Genomic DNA, 19,130 nt, shown 5'->3' with positions numbered 1-19,130 from the left:
CTTCATTTTGGAGTTGGTCAGTCCTCTTTCAAACGTCTCCAGTTGGTCCAAAATGCTGTTGCTCACCTCCTAACTGGAGCTCAGGAGATGGAGCACATAACACTAATTCTGGCCTCCACTCACTGAGCGCCTCCACTTTTACGCACTTTCCCGCAGCCTCAGGTCTGCCGACAAGGTGCTGATCGAGGTGCCGAGGACTAAGCGAAGCCTCAGAGGGGGTCGAGCTTTCTCTGTAGCTGGTCCTTGCCAATTCATTACAGTATATTATTCGTCTCAAAAACGTGTATCATGTCTTCTTGTTAAGTCATGGTTTTTGACTTCTTTCTTCAGACCTTGGGCAATTTCGGTGATCAGCATTCGCCTTCCTCCAAGACGTTTGATAGCACAGGAAACATCTGACCTGTGTGGGTGCCTTCTGACACGCCTGCTACCAAAATTACATAACATCTTAACAAAGTATTTTATTTGTGTGTGTTTGTTTGTTTAATTAAAGTTGTAAATTGTAAGATTATTGTGACCTTGAATTTTAGAATTCAATTATATAATCACTGTCGGCCCACAATCTTGGACGTCCAAATATGGTCATTTTCTTTTTTTTTCTTTTTTTTTTAATCACAAAACGATTCTAATGGTCCGTCCCTACTTTGTCTGTAATTGTCATGCAATTCTAGCCAATTTAAAGCGGTGAAAATAGCAAATACTCAAATAAAGCTCAATTTCACAGCCGGAAATGTGTGCGATATGGCCGTCTGCTTTTAATCAATTCAAGTGTCAATTTACCATCCATCCATCCATCCATTATCTCCCGCTTATCCGAAGTCGGGTCGCGGAGGCAGCAGCTTCAGCAGGGAAGCCCAGACTTCCCCCTCCCCTGCAACATCCTCCAGCTCTTCCGGAAGGATCCCAAGGCGTTCCCAGGCAAGCCGGGAGACATAGTCTCTCCAGCGTGTTCTGGGTCGTCCTCGGGGTCTCCTGCCGGTGGGACATGCCCGGAACACCTCACCAGGGAGGCGTCCAGGAGGCATCCTAATCAGATGCCCGAGCCACCTCAACTGGCTCCTCTCGACGCGGAGGAGCAGCGGCTCGACTCTGAGTCCTTCCCGGATGGCCGAACTTCTCACCCTATCTCTAAGGGAGAGCCCGGACACCCTGCGAAGGAAACCCATTTCGGCCGCTTGTATCCGAGATCTTGTTCTTTCGATCATGACCCACAGCTCATGACCATAGGTGAGAGTAGGAACGTAGATCGACCGGTAAATTGAGAGCTTCGCCTTTCGGCTAAGCTCCTTCTTCACCACGACAGACCGATACAGGGTCCGCATCACAGCAGACGCTGCACCGATCCGCCTGTCGATCTCCCATTCCATCTTACCCTCACTCGTGAACAAGACCCCAAGATACTTGAACTCCTCCACTTGGGGCAGAATCCCATCCCCGACCCGGAGAGGGCACGCCACCCTTTTCCGACTGAGGACCATGGTCTCAGATTTGGAGGTGCTGATCTTCATTCTGACCGTTTCACACTCGGCTGCGAACCGCTCCAGCGAGAGTTGGAGATCGCGGCTTGAAGAAGCCAACAGTATCACATCATCTGCAAAAAGCAGAGATGCAATACTGAGGCCACCAAACCGGACCCCCTCGACACCTCGGCTGCGCCTAGATATTCTGTCCATAAATGTTATGAACAGAATCGGTGACAAAGGGCAGCCTTGGCGGAGTCCAACCCCCACAGGAAACGAATCCGACTTACTGCCGGCAATTCGGACCAAACTCTGGCATCGGTGGTACAGGGACCGGACAGCCCTTATGAGGGGGCTCGGTACCCCGTACTCCCGAAGCACCCCCCACAGAACTCCCCGAGGGACACGGTCGAACGCCTTCTCCAAGTCCACAAAACACATGTAGACCGGTTGGGCAAACTCCCATGCATCCTCGAGGACCCTGCTGAGGGTGTAGAGCTGGTCCACTGTTCCACGGCCAGGACGAAAACAACATTACTCCTCCTGAATCGGGGATTCGACCTTCCGACGGACCCTCCTCTCCAGCACCCCTGAATAGACCTTGCCGGGGAGGCTGAGGAGTGTGATCCCTCTGTAAATGGAGCACACCCTCCGGTCCCCCTTCTTAAAAAGGGGGACCACCACCCCGGTCTGCCAATCCAGAGGCACTGTCCCCGATGTCCACGCGATGTTGTAGAGATGTGTCAACCATGACAGCCCCTCAACATCCAGAGCCTTTATGAACTCCGGGCGGATCTCATCCACCCCCGGGGCTTTGCCACCGAGGAGCTTTTTGACTACCTCGGTTACTTCAACCCCAGAGATAGGAGAGCCCACCTCAGAGTCTCCAGGCTCTGCTTCCTCAGTGGAAGGCGTGTCGGTGGAATCGAGGAGGTCTTCGAAGTACTCTCCCCACCGACCCACAACGTCCCGAGTTGAGGTCAGCAGCACCCCATCTCCACTATAAACAGTGTTAATGGTGCACTGCTTCCCCCTCCTGAGACGTCGGATGGTGGACTAGAATTTCCTCGAAGCCGTCCGGAAGTCATTTTCCATGGCCTCCCCGAACTCCTCCCACACTCGGGTTTTTGCCTCAGCAACCACCAGAGCTGCATTCCGCTTGGCCAGCCGGTACCCGTCAGCTGCCTCCGGGGTCCCGCAGGCCAAAAAGGCCCGATAGGACTCCTTCTTCAGCTGGACAGCATCCCTTCCCGCTGGTGTCCACCAGCGGGTTCGGGGATTGCCGCCACGACAGGCACCGACAACCTTGCGGCCACAGCTCCGATCGGCCGCCTCAACAATGGAGGCACGAAACATGGTCCACTCGGACTCGATGTCCCCCGCCTCCCCCGGGACGTGGGAAAAGTTCTGCCGGAGGTGGGAGTTGAAACTCCTTCTGACAGGGGATTCTGCCAGACATTCCCAGCAAACCCTCACAATACGTTTGGGTCTGCCAGGTCGGACCGGCATCTTCCCCCACCATCGGAGCCAACTCACCACCAGATGGTGATCAGTTGACAGCTCCGCCCCTCTCTTCACCCGAGTGTCCAAAACATGCGGCCGCAAGTCCGATGATACGACTACAAAGTCGATCATCGAACTGTGGCCTAGGGTATCCTGGTGCTAAGTGCACATATGGACACCCTTATGCTTGAACATGGTGTTCGTTATGGACAATCCGTGATGAGCACAGAAGTCCAGTAACCGAACACCGCTCGGGTTCAGATCGGGGGGGGCGTTCCTCTCAATCACACCTCTCCAGGTCTCACTGTCATTGCCCACGTGAGCATTGAAGTCCCCCAGCAGAACGATGGAGTCCCCAGATGGAGCGCCCTCCAGCACACCCTCCAAGGACTCCAAAAAGGGTGGGTACTCTGCGCTGCCGCATAAGCACAAACAACAGTCAGGATCCATCCCTCCACCCTCAGGCGGAGGGAGGTTAACCTCTCGTCCACCGGGGTAAACCCCAATGTACAGGCGCCAAGCCGGGGGGCAATAAGTATGCCCACACCTGCTCGGCGCCTCTCACCCTGGGCAACTCCAGAGTGGAAGAGTGTCCAACCCCTCTCGAGAGGACTGGGACCAGAACCCAAGCTGTGCGTGGAGGTGAGCCCGACTATATCTAATCGGAACCTCTCAGCCTCACACACCAGCTCAGGCTCCTTCCCTGCCAGAGAGGTGACATTCCATGTCCCAAGAGCTAGTTTTTGCTGCCGGGGATCGGACCGCCAAGGTCCCTGTCTTCTGCCGCCGCCCGGCTCACACGGCACCCGACCCCTTTGGCCCCTCCCACCAGTGGTGAGCCCATGGGAAGGTGTCAAATTACCGTGAATGCATTTTCTAGGTAGTATTATAGTATGTGGACGTGAGTGTTCAATAGCAATATAAGGTATTATACAACTTGAAAGAAGCCTAACAAACCTTAGACATGTGGCTTTCACACAAGGCCAAGTTTAATAATCTTTACCATTTCGAAGATGTAAGTGAAGCATTTTTTTTAATTGAATTCAAAAAAACTAAGAGGTCATTACCATACTATGTTCTCTTACAAAGTCGTTGAATCGTCATGGTCTACAAACATATTTTAACCATATATCACATTTGGATGGTTTCACGGTTTTAATGTCCGCGAGCGTGTCGTCTATAATCACTGCCATGATTTCCATCAGAGCTCCCGCGATCGACTGTGCCTCCATTACTCCTCGAAAAAATTCCAGATATCCTCCGACAACTCACGACACTATCACATGTATATTCTGATGCATTTCATTGGCTAAGAGACAAAAAAAAAATTGATTAAAAAATGAAAATGACATATAGGCTCTCCCGGCTTTAAAGAGAGAAACACGCCTCAGTGCTCCCACACTTTGAGTTGCATTTTTGTGTATGAAAAGTGCTATATAAATAAATGTGATTGATTGAGTGGGAGAAACGCTGTTATGGGCTCCCGTCCTAAATGGGTTAGAGTGGAAGTAAACGCAAAAAATGTATTTGCAGTAATGTTTTATGCGCCTTCACTAGTCTAAACACAGCATTCTGATCAATATTGTGTTTGTGCAATATGAGTTAAGCAGCAAAGTCCACCCGACCAATCAACGCTCACCTGTTTTCTGAAGCTCAACTATGATTGGCTGTTACCTGAGCCCTGAGCAATTGTGATGTCATTTTCAGTCGACAACAAGTGGCAAAATGGCAGTGCCCTGAGATGGACGAAAACGGGTGGATTTTAATGCTTAACTCATATTCCACAAACACAATATTAATCAGAATGCCGTGTTTAAACCAGTGGGGCTGCATAGAACATTTTCTTGTAAAGAAAGCTTTTGGGTAGACTTTCTGTTTAAGGTAAGTCTGTTTAAACTTTAAATTAAAACTTCTGGGCGTTTTAGGACTTAAAGTTTAAAACACTTAAAGTCCCAGCAATTTCCACTTCTACTCCGTGCCGCCTCCCTTTTACAGAATTTGCACATACCACTCAAGGTACTCTTTGTCTCCATTGAATTGCAAATTGTGCATGCTCAGCCCTGGACAAGGGGGTTTCTACTGTTTGATTTAGTCAACATGTGTCCAAAATCATCTTGTTTTGTTTTTTGATTCAAGAAACATTTTAAATTGGCCATTACACACCAACGATGAAATTTTACTCTGCAAATCTCACAATTGTGTGCCATGGTGACTTCTTTGTGAAATCTGACTTTGTGCAGATTGTGCAGAACAGCTGTGTCTTAGGGGGTGTGGAGGGGCTAGTAGGTGCTCAACTCGTTGAAAGGGTATTTAAGAATACAATGGAAAGAAATTAGGGGTGTGACACTTATTCAGCTTCGGTAGGTGGGAAACAGAGTGCAGACTAAGGCCCTGTCTCCACGTAGCCGGGGTTTTTGAAAACGCTGGATATAAGCCGCGGTTAGCCCTATCATCCACACATCCCGAGAGTATTTTCAGTGAAAACGCAAAACTCCAGCCGCAGTGGAGATTTGCGGATATCTCCGGATATCTCCAGATCCACGTTTTGGTGTAGACAGTTACAGCCGTCGTCACGGTGCGACAAATTGCTCCGACGTCACTTGTGCGACTTGAGTCAACATGGATTCTCGCGGCGCTGCGTTGGTTATAGCCTTTCTCGATGCGCTTTTTGCTTACTTATTTGTCCGCAACCAACCACTGCTTCTCGATGAAAGGTTTAAAAGCTATTCTTACCTCTTGTTGGTTCTCCCGAACGAGTTTGGCGTCGTGTTTTTGGTTTTGTAGAAGTGACGTCATAGGACAGAAGTTCTCCCAAATGGAGAGTATTTGGCTAACTACTGCCGTCTAGAGGCTTGCCGTGCGTTTGAAAACGCACTTCTGCGGTTATGTGTGGATGCGTTTTTTTTCATGTGTATTCCAACGTAGGGGGCGGGGGGTTGGGGTATATACGGTTGTTAAAAAAACCCGGCTACGTGTAGACAAGGCCTAAAATCAGCTCTTTGGGATTTTCAGTAAAACAGCTGCGGGCAGTCACCAGTTCAATAGAATGTCAAACAAGTGCATGAGATACGTACCAACTGATGGACCAACTGACTTCTGATGGACTATAATGATAATAACAATTACGATAATAATAATAATAATAATAATAATAATAAAAATAATAATAATAATACCTAACAAACTACCTTACCGATGGATTGACGGACTGACCGATCGCAGATTACAGGTTGCTTCGGATTGAAAAAATGATGGATTGACGGGTATCCAGGCAGCTGACGGATGACAAATGATGGACTGGTGAAATTTAGTTAAATGCCCGCCTCTGGAATTTCGTAAATGTTGTATTTCCTGTCTGGTATTGTCTGGTACTGTCTTTCGAGTGTACAAGTTGTTGCCTGAATTTTTTTTTTTTTTTTTTATTATTGTATGTATTTGGTATTTTCCAGAGATGGCCATTAAGGATGGAACGGACCATCCGCCCGTCCCCGACGGAAGCTCATTTTGTGGACGGTTGGACGGAGGACGAGAACTCTTTTAAAAAGGGTGGCCCGACGGAATGGAAAGACAGAAGAGTTTTAAAGGGATGAGTCGCTGACGGAGGACCAACCGGCAAAAAAGGGTATAGTGCCCATCTATGATATGTTCTCATATGTTGTATGGGTCCTGTTAATTCTTTGATATTTGGAGGTGTTATTTTGTTGTTATTTTTGGTATTAGTCTCTTGTATTTTTTATGCTGTCCTTTCTTTTTTCTGTTCATTTTGCCTGGCTTTGTTGTTTTCCTTTGTTGATGGTCTATTTGGAGTACTGGCAGCAGGTGAGAGCGTGTTGTATGTAGTTTTCCTCTTCCTGTCTGTCTTTACTGTCTGTTATGATGCTGGTCTGGTTGTAAAGTGTTCTGACTATTGTGTGGTGGCTTTCTCTAAATGGTTATCTTGATGCTGCCGTCTTCATTGTGATGTATGTTTAAGTCTAGGAAGGATATGGTCTGATTTGCTTCTTCGTTATGTGTCAATTTTATGTTGCCGGTAATGTCTATGGTGTTCAGATGGCCTGTGAGTTCTTGCGTGTCCTGCCTTTGTTATTTCTAAAATATCGTCTACATATAACTTAGAGTGTTGGTGTTGCGGGGTGTGTTTGAATGGCTGAAGATTCTAATTCCTCCATAAAAAACAGCTCATGATTCCATATTGTGGAAATAAGAAAGTAGACAGGACCATCAACAGGGTCGAGGGGGCTTACATGCTCCAACAAACCTGGGACACCATCCTTCAACGCCGGTGGGGGTGGTTGGGGCGGCGGTGGAGTGCAGTTTTGATCTGTTCAGGGGGGGAGCCTAATTTTGACCGTATCCCGACCCGATCAGCTGTTTTTTAGACACATCACACGGAATAGTGACAGCTCTGGCGATGGCTGAAGTCACAGCTGAAACTGTCAGCAAGGTAAGAGAATTCGCTTTTCACTGGAAAAACGTTTTCGAAAAAAGTTTTCTAAAAAAAAAAAAAAGAACTTCAAAACTAAGTGCTGATTCACATCTCGTGCATTGATGACGAGAGGCAGCACTGAGCTGCAAGAACTCAATGAATCGCAACACACATTGGCCACAAGAAATGTCAAACCTATTTTACAGTAGACAAGATGAATGTCACAATGCTATGCGAATAAGCACACTTTGAAGGTTCAGTCCAGGGCCTGTCATTTCGATGCCCAAGGCAAACACAGGCAGAGCCCCCCTATACCCCTAATTTTGCTCATTTTTGACATGATGTGAGGTGTGTAATACAAGACAAAATGTCCTGCTTTTAACATCTGTTACAATCATCTGGCAGTTTAAGTCGTCTTACTAATATTTACCACATTTTTTATATTCACCACAAGACTTTGAATATTAATGTTTCGTATCATCTAAGCTAAAGTGGAAATTTGAGAAAATTCTCCTATTTACTGGGCTAGGTCAAGTACTATTATTAGTAATTACATTATGCACCATTTAATATAGTGTATCTTTTGGACCATTTAACTCACATATTGCTGATGAAAAGTGTCTCTCATATTACTCTTCATTTCATATATTTGGTATTAAAAAATAGAAAACATTGAAGCCATAATTGACCAAAAATTATGATTATTACAGAATTTTCTTTCATTGATTTCTGGACAATTCAAGTCAATTTGGGCTGATTCACGGCATATAATGTGGCATAAAATCCGGAATCATCCATCCATTATCTACCGCTTATCCGAGGTCGGGTCGCGGCGGCAGCAGCTTCAGCAGGGCAGCCCAGACTTCCCTCTCTCCAGCCACATCTTCCAGCTCTTTCCGAGGGATCCCAAGGCGTTCCCAGGCCAGCCGGGAGACAAGGGTCTCTCCAGTGCGTGCTAGTTCGTCACCTTGGGTGAATTTGGGCAAACTCCCATGCAACCTCAAGGACACTGCTGAGGGTGTGGAGCAGGTCCACTGGTCTACGCCCGGGACGAAAATCACATTGCTCCTCCTGAATCCGAGATTCAACCTCCCGACGGACCCTCTTCTTGAGCACCCCTAAATAGACCTTACCACGGAGGCTGAGGAGTGTGATTCATCTGTAATTGGAACACACCCTCTGGTCCCCCTTCTTAAAAAGGGGCACCACCACCCGAGTCTGCCATTCCAAAGGCAGTGTCCCCAATGTCCACGCAATGTTGTAGAGGCATGTCAACCATGACAGCCCCGCAACATCCAGAACCTTTAGGAACTCCGGGTGGATCAACCACCCCCAAGGCCTTGCCACCGAGGAACCTTTTAACCGTCTTGGTTACTTCAACCCCAGAGGTAGTAGAGCCCACCTAGCCCACCTCGGAGTATCCAGGCTCTGCTCGTCAATGGAAGGTGTGTCGGTGGAATTGAGGAGGTCTTTGAAGTATTCTCCCCACCGACCCACACCATCCCGAGTCGAGGTCAGCAGCACCCCATCTCCACTATACACAGTGTTAATGGTGCACTGCTTTTCCCTCCTGAGACGCCGGATGGTGGACCAGAATTTCCTCGAAGCCACCCGAAAGTAATTTTTCATGGCTTCGCCGAACTCCTCCCACGCCAGAGTTTTTGCCAACCGCTGAAGCTGCATTCTCCTTGGCTAGCCGGTATTCGTCAGCTGCCTCCGGAGTCCCACAGGCCAAAAAGGCCCAATAGGACTCCTTCTTCAGCTTGACAGCATCTCTTACCACCTGTGGGTTCGGGGATTGACGCCACGACAGGCACTGGCCACCTTACGGCACCAATTGGCCGCCCCAACAATGGAACAAACATGGTCGACTCGGACTCAATGTCCACTCCCTCCCCCGGGACGAGTGCAAAGGCCTGCTGGAGATGGGAGTTGAAACGCCTTCTGACAGGGGTTTCTGCCAGACGTTCCCAGCAAACCCTCACAACACATTTGGGTCTGCCGGTTCGGACCGTCGTCTTCCCCAACATTGGAGCCAACACATCACCACGTGGTGATCAATTGACAGCTCCGCTCCTCTCTTCAACCGAGTGTCGAAAAACAATAAGCCGCAAATCGGATGATATAACTACAAAGTCGAACATCGAATTGCGGCCTAGCGTGGCCTGATGCACATATGGACGCCCTTATGTTTGAACATGGTGTTCATTATGGACAATCCGTGACGAGCACAGCAGTCCAGAAAAAGAACACTGCTCTGGTTCAGATCGGGGGGGGGGGGGGGTTCCTCCCACTCACACCCTTCCAGATCTCAGTGTCATTGTCCACGTGAGCATTGAAGTCCCCCAGCAGGACGATGGAGTCCCCAGAGGGCGCGCTCTCCTGCACACCCTCCAAAGCCTCCAAAAAGGGTGGGTACTCTGAACTGCTCTTTGATGCATAGTAGGGCTGGGCCGATAATTCGATATCAATGTGTATTGCGATTGACACTTGATCGATATCAATAGAAAATGCCTTTCAGAAATCTTTTGATAGAGAAAAAAAAGAGAAAACAAACCCGATCGCAGCATGGTGTCTGATGTAATTAGCGTCAGAACCTGTCCCCCCCACTCTAAGGCGGAGAGAGGCTACCCTCTCGTCCTCGGAGTGAACCCCAATGTACGGGCGCCAAATCGGGGGGCAATAAGTATGCCCACACCTGCATCTCACCTTGGGCAACTCTAGAGTGGAAGAGTGTCCAAACCCTTTCGAGACGACTGGTACCAGAGCCCAAGCTGTGTGTGGAGGTGAGCCCGACTATATCTAGTCAACCTCTCACACCAGCTCAGGCTCCTTCCCTGCCAGGGAGCTTACATTCCATGTCCCATGAGCTAGTTTCTGTAGCCGGGGATCGGACCGCCAAGCTCACAGGGCACTTGACCCCTTTGGCCCTCCTACAGGTGGTGAGCCCATGGAAAGGGGAATCCATGTTGCCTTTTCAGGCTGAGCCCCATGGGAGCAGGCCCGGCCACCAGGCGCTCATCAATACGCCCCACATCCAAGCCTGGCTCCAGAGGGGGGCCCTGATGACCCGCATCCAGGCAAGGGAAAAAAGGGTCCATACGTGTTTCTTATCATAAAGTGTCTTTTAAGCCGTGCTTGGTCTGGTCCCTCACCTAGGACCTGTTTGCCATGGGTGACCCTGCCAGGGGTGTAAAGCCCCAAACAACTTAGCCCCTAGGATCATTTGGGACACGCAAACCCCTCCACCACAGTAGGGTGACGGCTCATGGAGGGGAATCCTTAACCAATTCTTACAAACTATATATATATATATATCTCCTCTATTTTGATATATCCTAAATGTGGTTTGTATGTGTTTTAACATAATTATGTTGGGTGTTTTGATCTCAATTCTGATACTGGTTTAGCTACCGCGTGGATGTCTGATGTTGCTCACATGGTCCAAGTAAGCCTCAGGGAGTTTGTCTGAATTCTCAGATGCATGGAAAATTAGAGGGAACATTGCCTCAAAGTATATCAAGCACAATAGAATGTTTTTGTAAAACCCATAAAAAGCTAATAATGGCAAAGAGTGGAGACACAACAATGTGTTGTATTGAATTGGGCTAACAGGAGAAAATACAATAAATGCAACGTACCCACACACCTTGGCAGAGGGGCACTCCATATACGGCGGCCACCTCCCAGGCATATAATCTCCTTTGCCCCCTGCAGCCGATAGCCAGTGTTGCAATGGAACAAAAGTGTGTCGCCAATGCCAAACCTCGAACCTGTATGCCAGCCAAAGCGAGGCGTCCCAGGGTCCTGACAGGGCTCAAGGTCATACTCTGGAAATTATGGCATTTCAAATTCATTTGAGACAAATTAAAAGTTCTAATGTCATCATTTACTGTGTTTCTATACGCACCACTTAGGAAGTTATAACTTTAGAATGGAGTCATCAGTGACTGTTCCCTTAAATTAAAGGACACCAAGCAAGTGCAATTCTATTCTTTATGTGTTTGTCAATTAGGAGTGTTTAAAAAAGCACTTCACAGTCAATTTGAAGGTAAAGGCCATTTGCATAGCTTTATCATTGGTTTTGATGCTGCTGCAACGATCCTCACATTTTATATAGAGTCAAAACTATATAGGCTTACTGATTTTAGCACATCAAAATCAAATGTAGTGAGATGTTTCCTGACAATGTAGAACATTTCCAAAGGTCATAAAAGGTTAAAAACAAAATATAATCAGGCAATCTATAGAGGTCATTTACAGAGCATGTAAGGACAAATAATTGCACTTGAAAACAAGCATAAAGAAAGCACACTCATTCTAAAAAAATACATTTCATGAATAATCATAACCCCATTTCATAAATAATCATAAAGTTATTATTTAACTCAGTGAACAGCAGGAAAACATTTAGCCAGAATACCCGTAATGCAGATCCTCTCATTTACTTTACTACAGTACAGTAGTTTTTTTTCCTCTTCCCATATTCTCGCCAAGATTTTTTCTACATCACCATATTTCTCCTCTCCATTTTACTCATGCATCTCCGTCTTTCTGTACTTCCCCACTCTTTGGTACCTGCATGGTGGCAGGGAGTCATTATTCTTGCCCCAACCACATCCCCCCCACCCAACTCCTCAGAGGACAGTGACCCACATGGCCTGCTTCGATGATCATTCCCATCAAAGCCAGACAGTCTCTACTTGCTTGTCTCTTAATTATATCACTCTGATCGACACAGATCTACTTTAAGCCTGATCCCTTTCTGACTGGAGAATGAGTCCTCAAGTTATTTTAGACATGGTGTAGAGGGGCTTCGCATTTTGATTTTATCACTGAACTACCTGCTGATTTTCATATGACCACCATTCAGCATTTATACTACCCTAAATTACTGCACCCATTGAATTTTAAGAATCTGCACTTCTACCATTTGCCTTTCCGTTTTAAAATTTCACTCAATTTGTTCTTTCTAAGATCCTACCAATGAACCACTCTGCTGCCTCCTACATATAGAATACAAATGTGCTTCCATACCTGAGAAGGAGATGTTGAATCCCTGAAGGGATATGGAGAAGTCTGAAATGAAGCGGAGCTGTGCTTTGAAGTTGCCATACAGGCCCGCGTTAACCGGAGCCGGCCTCTCTGAGCCAGTAAGTCGAGCCAGTGGCTGAGCGAAACTACCATTTTCTGTTATCAGAAGATAGTCATGGTGATCCTCCAGGTGGAAGGAGTGGAAAGTGAATTGCACACCTTGGAGGAGAAAGTAAGGTGCGTTATTGCTGTGAATAGGTAAATCGAACTACAGATCTAATTCTAAATCTAATCTAATGCTAATTCTTAATTATTTAAAAATGCTGGGGGTCGATGGGAAGGATGTCTGGACCAGTGCTGAACAATGCTACCCCTCCACTCTTAATTTAACTATGGGTTTTAAAAGTGAAATTATTGTTTTGTTATTCATTACTTTACTTTCTATACATTACATATTTGTTTGAAATTGAAAAGGTGGTGTTTCACTTTTTTGTTTGTTTTGTTATTTATTTTGCTATGCTTATATATTTTTCCCTTGATTTCGTATAGTTACTGTACTTTGTAACATTGACCAATCTGATGGGAAGGATTGCTTCTTTCTTACTAGCTGAATGTTGCCTTACTGTGCTTGTGATTGTTTTTATTAGATGGGACATTTAGTTTGGACTCAGCCCACTATCATGATTTAGAGAATCTCACGAAGTGCCACTGTGCAGAACCGCATGAGGAGGGCCTCCATGTCACATTCACTGGCGATTTTTGTGTAGGTTTTTTGCATCTCTTTTTTTGTATCTAAAGTAACTAAAAAAAGTGGGAGGGAGGTTCTGTTGCAGGAGCCAACATTGTTAATTTCTGAACAAAAATGATAAATTATCTCTTATCTTTAAAGTCAAGTCTATTAGGAATTTTTGGTGAGCTCAACATATGACCCATGACATCCTGTTCTTGACTTCTACTGTTTGGTCCAATCCGTTAATGGTCTGTGTGCTGTTGCATACCTTGGCTGAATCAGTTTTGCCATTCTTTACTGACTAATATCCAACATTTTTTCAGAGCGTTTTGTGTGCGTTTACATTTTATTTGCATTGAATTTGTATTTTACCTTAAAGACATATTCTGTGACTTCTGGAAAAAAAATGTGTCCAATGGCCATAACAGGCAAGCGAGTGTACTGTATGTGTGTGTAGTTGCATGTATAAGAATACATTAATGTGTAGTTTACAACAAACCTTTTCCATGGCTAACCTCCACAGTCCATGTACAGTTTAGGGAGTTTGGATACAGCTCAGGATAGCCAGGCGAGAGGATGACACCATCAGACCCTTTGATATCACCACCACAAGATGCTGAATAGGAAAGGAATATAATGTTGCTGGGAAAGAAGAAAACTGTAAATGAAGCAATAAATCCCTCACCTGAAGAGAAAGGACCAATTTGGATGAATAATGCACATCACATCCTATCCTACTATTTTATGAGTCCCTGTAATTCTGCCAACACAATGTTTTTTCTCTACCTTGTTTCAAACCAACCCTCTCTCTACCCAGACAATAAATCATTCATTGAATCAGCAACCCTCTATATGCAGTATTCACCTTTCATAAATTACTTTAAAACTGAAATGTGGTCAGAAAACAGCATATTACAATGAATTTACTGGCAGTTAACTGACAGAAGCATACTTAGGGGATTCAATCAGTTTCATTGCAGTCATTACTTTAAAGGGATTTTGAAGTCTTTCCACAAAATGAGATTAGCTCAATGTCAAGCTCAAATCAGTATGGGAAGATATCATCCAGTGGCAACGACCCAATAGTGTTTGCTGATGAAGCAACACAAGCCACAACACACATTCTCACCTCGGTGAAGTGATGCTCATGTACGTTGATTATTGACGTTTAATTTAATAGCTAGAACACTTCTAATCTCATGAAAGTAAATTGATGAAATCATTCTCCACTCCGATTGGCTGCTGTGAGTGTAGAGGTTAATGCTACTCAATCTGAGGTTAGCTGGTTTCATTTATTGTTCAAACGAGCAAGTAATGGCGGCACGTGGCCGACTGGTTAGCACATCCGATACACATTGTGGAGGTCGTGGGTTCGAATCCGGCTCCGGCCTTCCTGTGTGGAGTTTGCGTGTTCTCCCTGTGCCTGCGTGGGTTTTCTCCAGGTACTCCGGTTTCCTCCCACATTCCAAAAACATGCGCAGTAGGTTAATTGAACACCCTAAATTGCCCCTAGGTGTGATTGTGAGTGCGGGTGTTTGTTTGTCTCTTTGTGCCCTGTGATTGGCTGGCCACCAGTTCAAGGTGTACCCCGCCTACTGCCCGAAGACACAAGATAGACACAAGATAGGCTTCAGCACGCCCGCGACCCTTGTGAGGAGAAGTGGATTGGATAAGGGATGGATGGACGGATGAGTAATTTTTTTTCATGCAATGTAATTTAACTAAAAGGTTATATTACATCAAGTAAGGTGTTATTTAAAAAATATATGATTGGATTCAACAGGTTCGTTTTTGTTTTCCCTCCTCCTTCTTATGAGCATAGTGTTGATGGTTGCTTTTCTGCCTGTGTTTTCTTGGCCCAAATGCCTTAAAGATGACATTCTAATCAAATGCCTGGAAGTCTCTCTCAATATTAGAAGTACAACTATTTTATATTTTCAGAGTAATGAATGTCAGATGATGTTTTGGAAGATCATTGCAATGCCTGGCCTCACAGCTGCACACACGAACACACACCCACACACCCCCACACACCCACGTCCACACACCTACGCACCTACCTACGCACACACTTACACACCTCTCTTGTCCTCACTCCTTCCCCCTTGGGCCCTCCAGGAAGCACAACACATCAAGGACTCCTGAATCCTTATCCACCAACAAAATTAAATGAAATATTTAATTAATGAGCCAAAATTACATAAACTCATTAAAATTGGATGAGTACACTTGGCAAAGTGTCGATTTGGAGGGTCTACAGGCAGAAGGCCAAGACGTTTGGCACCAGTCTGGTACACACACCTAAACAAGAAAAAGCTCAAGGACATGAGGGCAATGTACAGGCCTTTGCATCCACATCATTGTATCTTATACAAGATATACTACATACAGCCAACACTTGAAATTAGTTTATTTGTTATATACCGGGAAATTAGTGGTCTGCGACAGCACCAACATTTTGCACAAAGTGACAATAATCACCACATTAGCTCCCACATTTCTGAAATCTGCAAAAACTGCCTAGAGAGGGAGATTATGTGGGATAACACAGCTATAGGGAAGAGCTGAAGTTTATGCTTTGAAGTTAAAGGGATGGTGGGGCCAGGATGGCCATGTTTTCACTAACAAGTTCATTTTATATATTTTTTGATCAGGGAAACGAAAATAATTGCCATTTTCTATTTTATCCATTAATTTTGAAGAAATTAGGAAAAGTAACTCCATGAATAACGCCCCTTGTTAATCAGTACAATGGCCGCGCCCCCTACCGTTCTATCTTTGTTCGGCCGGAGTCACCAATTCCAAACCCTACATTGGAAATCATTGTAGTTTTATTGCTTATAACATCCAAAAACGGCGATCAATTGGCACCCAAATTTACGTGGACATCCCTACGAATGCCCACTTCAACCTATCAAAAAGATTAACCTCTCCATGGCTGATTTATATGAGAATGAGAAAATGTGGAAGTCACCAGAGTTACATAGATTTAGGCTGGGACGAGCGCACACTGCTTCTTTGCTTACAGAAAAAAAAAAAACACAAAAAAACCCCACTGCTTCTTTGCTGATCACGGTTAGGACGAGCGAGGCATTAAACACCAGTCAGGATATTTACAGAGACTGAAGTGGGAATGAGTAGACGTGTACATTTAATTTGGATGCAGAATGTCCCCAGTTTTTCGACTTACAACGCGCCGTCCAATTTGGAAGGTAACAGCCGAAATGGCATGTTCCAATGCGGCCACACTTGGCTGTGCAGTCAGCCTCGCTGGAACTTTTTGTTCGCTGTTCAATGAGGGCTTTTGTCACTCTCACGCAGCTTCACTCAGGCAGAAGGTGGCGGCTGCAAGCAAGCAAGCAGGGACACCGCACGCGACTGCTTGGGAGGCGACATGAAGACACAGGCTCATCTTCACCTCCACACGCTGGGCTGACAGGAAGGAGCTAATGTTGTTGTGCTAACGCCTTTTGTTTTAACGGCGTGAAGCTAGTTGTTGCTATTAGCTGTCCTAATCCCACCTTTAGCTGGGGAGGGAAGGTGGGGGCGTAAAGCTCCAATCTACCTGCTGCTGCTGCAAGCCACCGTCTCTCTACCTCCTGAGACACGAGTTTAGGGTCGCTAAATGTCCGAAATATAACCAGTCGGGGTTCATGTGCGCATTCATGCTCTTGTCCGCTTCAGCTTGTGAAAGTGAAGGAGCAATCGCCACGGTATTTTTTTATTTTGTGGAGGTGATCATGTTGATTTCACTTTTTATGTCAATAAATCCAAACTATCGTGCAGAACACTTTGATACTTTCACAGGTTTACGTGGACAAGAGTAGTAATGTGCATTGGCATTTTGGTGGCGATCGGTCACCGTTTTAGACAACAGAACTGACAAAGCGAGCAATATTACCATGCTTGGCTCCCTCGCGTGACGTGGACAGCTGAGACTGAAAACATAACATAAACCACGCCCCAAAAAGGGGCGGGGAAATTTATTGTAAACATAATCACAAAAAAAGCCCTTAAATCACTACAGAGTCTTTTGAGGTGTCCATATGGCTCACTTTCAGTAGGCGGCTTTAAAGTTGTTAATTATTTACTGATGTATCCAAAACAAATTGATAAAATTCAAAATGCAAGCTAAGATCATTTTTCTGATTTAAAAAAAATACATAAATTGATCTTGTTAGTAAAAAAATGGACAATATCAGCCGGATGATCCCTTTAAGTAGAATCTCACATTGTATTGTGGACAACGGTAGAATGTGGGTCGGTTATTGCACACTTTGGTGTTGTAAAATAGTGGTATATAGTCTTTGCGGCAAACATCCTGAAGACTGGATGGGTTAGCCTGTATGCTACTTGGCAGTTACTAGCTAGTTGCAGAGACCATAGATATTAGCTAGTGTAATGCTTGGCTGGTTGACTGAAGGAAGATAGTGAATCTATAGGTATCTATGCCGACGGCTGCCTGCCTAAAATATATGTATTTTGTTTCCTTTTTCTAAATGATTGTCACTGCCCATAGCATTTCAAAATGTCTTGCGTGGATTGGGAACTTGTTTTGAACTAACAACCGGGAAATAAAGCATCAGGATACACATTTGTGTTTGCTTAACATCAAGATTTGCAGGGTGCCATGAAAAGAGTCAGAGCATTGTCAAAAGAAAATCAAGTATGATTGCATGTGCATGGACTTAATACACGTTATCTTTTAAGATAGGTCAACTGGCATTCCCACTAGAGGAGGGAATCGTCTATCCGTCACTAAGTTCCAGTCTGTATTTCTGGCCGACCCACGTGGTCCCAGTCCATCATTCCTCCTCGAGAACATAATTTCCATGTCACATCCGGGCACCGCACAAGCAGACATGCGGCCAAATAAAAAAAAAAATCAAATAAAAACACACACATACACACCCACACGCGCACGCCCCCACATGCACACGCACGCACACACACCCACCCACATGCACACCCCCACACACACACACACTCCCACACACACACACACACAGTGTGATGATCAGTGAAATAAAAACAAAATGGAGGACATGTCATTGCGTCTGTGCGACTAGGTAGGTAAATAACAATGTTATAGTTTTTATTTTTTTCTTTATTTGGCTGCATGTCAGGAGTGCGGCACCTGCATGTAGAGCTGTCCCGATCACGTTTTTTTAGGTCCGAGTCTTTTGATTTTGGGATCTGTGATCTGCCGATACCCTGATCCGATACCGCTTCGAGCCCCAATCTGATACGTCAGCAATGCATTAAAAAAAAAAGAGTGTGCATCCGATTTTTCTGAATATAGACATATATATATACATCAATGTGTATATGTTATATGTTGTTATATATATTTATATTTTATTTGAATCAGTGCCACTTTATTTTTGTCATACTCAAAATAAACTCAGTTTGATATTTTTTGTCTCTTTTTTTTTTAAGCACAAAACTTGATGATACATATATTGAACAACTCAATGTGCATTGCTTCGTCTCAGAACTTGTTTTATCATTTCAGTTTTTTGTACTGAAACTCTTAGTGGGTTTTAGCAATGACATTTACACTAATTGAATGGTAACTTTAAACACAGTACATATCAATGTGCTGGACGCTTTATAAAAATGTATTTTCATGTTATTGCCCAAGCATGCAAATGGAACCAATTTGGTTGAATGGCCCATATAAGCATTACCATATACAGGCAGTCCTCGTATTACGACATTCGCGACCTACTACGTTTCGACTTTACGACACCCATGGCTCCTCCTCCATTTTGTCCACAGTACCATAGTGACTATGTTTACATGCAGTCAATAGTCAGGTTAAAGTAAAAATTCCGAATTCTGAATATCCCGTTTACACGATTGAGCGGACAGAGTTGCTCCGGCATTTGAATAGCCCACTGTGTATGGTGACACACGGCGTCATGACTGAAATGGATGTCATTTCCAATTGTTACTTTCAACTGTCAATAAAACA

General features: G+C 45.2%; 1 protein-coding gene and 1 pseudogene across 11 annotated transcripts in view; one reads left to right on the top strand and one right to left on the bottom strand.

Moving 5' to 3' along the window:
- The window catches only part of LOC147144176 (CUB and sushi domain-containing protein 3-like), a 708,031-nt gene that overhangs the window by 444,079 nt on the left and 244,822 nt on the right, over nucleotides 1–19,130 (bottom strand). For all 11 annotated transcript variants that reach the window (XR_015087713.1, XR_015087712.1, XR_015087709.1 and 8 more), the window contains exons 20-22: nucleotides 13,653–13,769; nucleotides 12,427–12,642; nucleotides 11,031–11,219 (exon numbers count right to left, since the gene is read on the bottom strand). Coding sequence is in view for 6 of the 11 variants with exons in the window: in XM_086037008.1 (XP_085893134.1) it covers nucleotides 11,031–11,219; nucleotides 12,427–12,642; nucleotides 13,653–13,769 (522 nt within the window). In the remaining 5 variants the exon portion in view is untranslated. The remainder of the gene's footprint in view (nucleotides 1–11,030; nucleotides 11,220–12,426; nucleotides 12,643–13,652; nucleotides 13,770–19,130) is intronic.
- On the top strand, nucleotides 2,098–8,501 carry LOC147144178 (uncharacterized; annotated as a pseudogene).

Source organism: Filicampus tigris, chromosome 8 (assembly GCF_054856515.1).
Source record: "Filicampus tigris isolate MCC_2025a chromosome 8, RoL_Ftig_1.0, whole genome shotgun sequence".
In the NCBI taxonomy this organism is placed as follows: Eukaryota; Metazoa; Chordata; class Actinopteri; order Syngnathiformes; family Syngnathidae; genus Filicampus; species Filicampus tigris.
The sequence above is the reverse complement of the archived record's forward strand: the minus strand, read 5'-3'. Positions and strand labels throughout refer to the sequence as shown.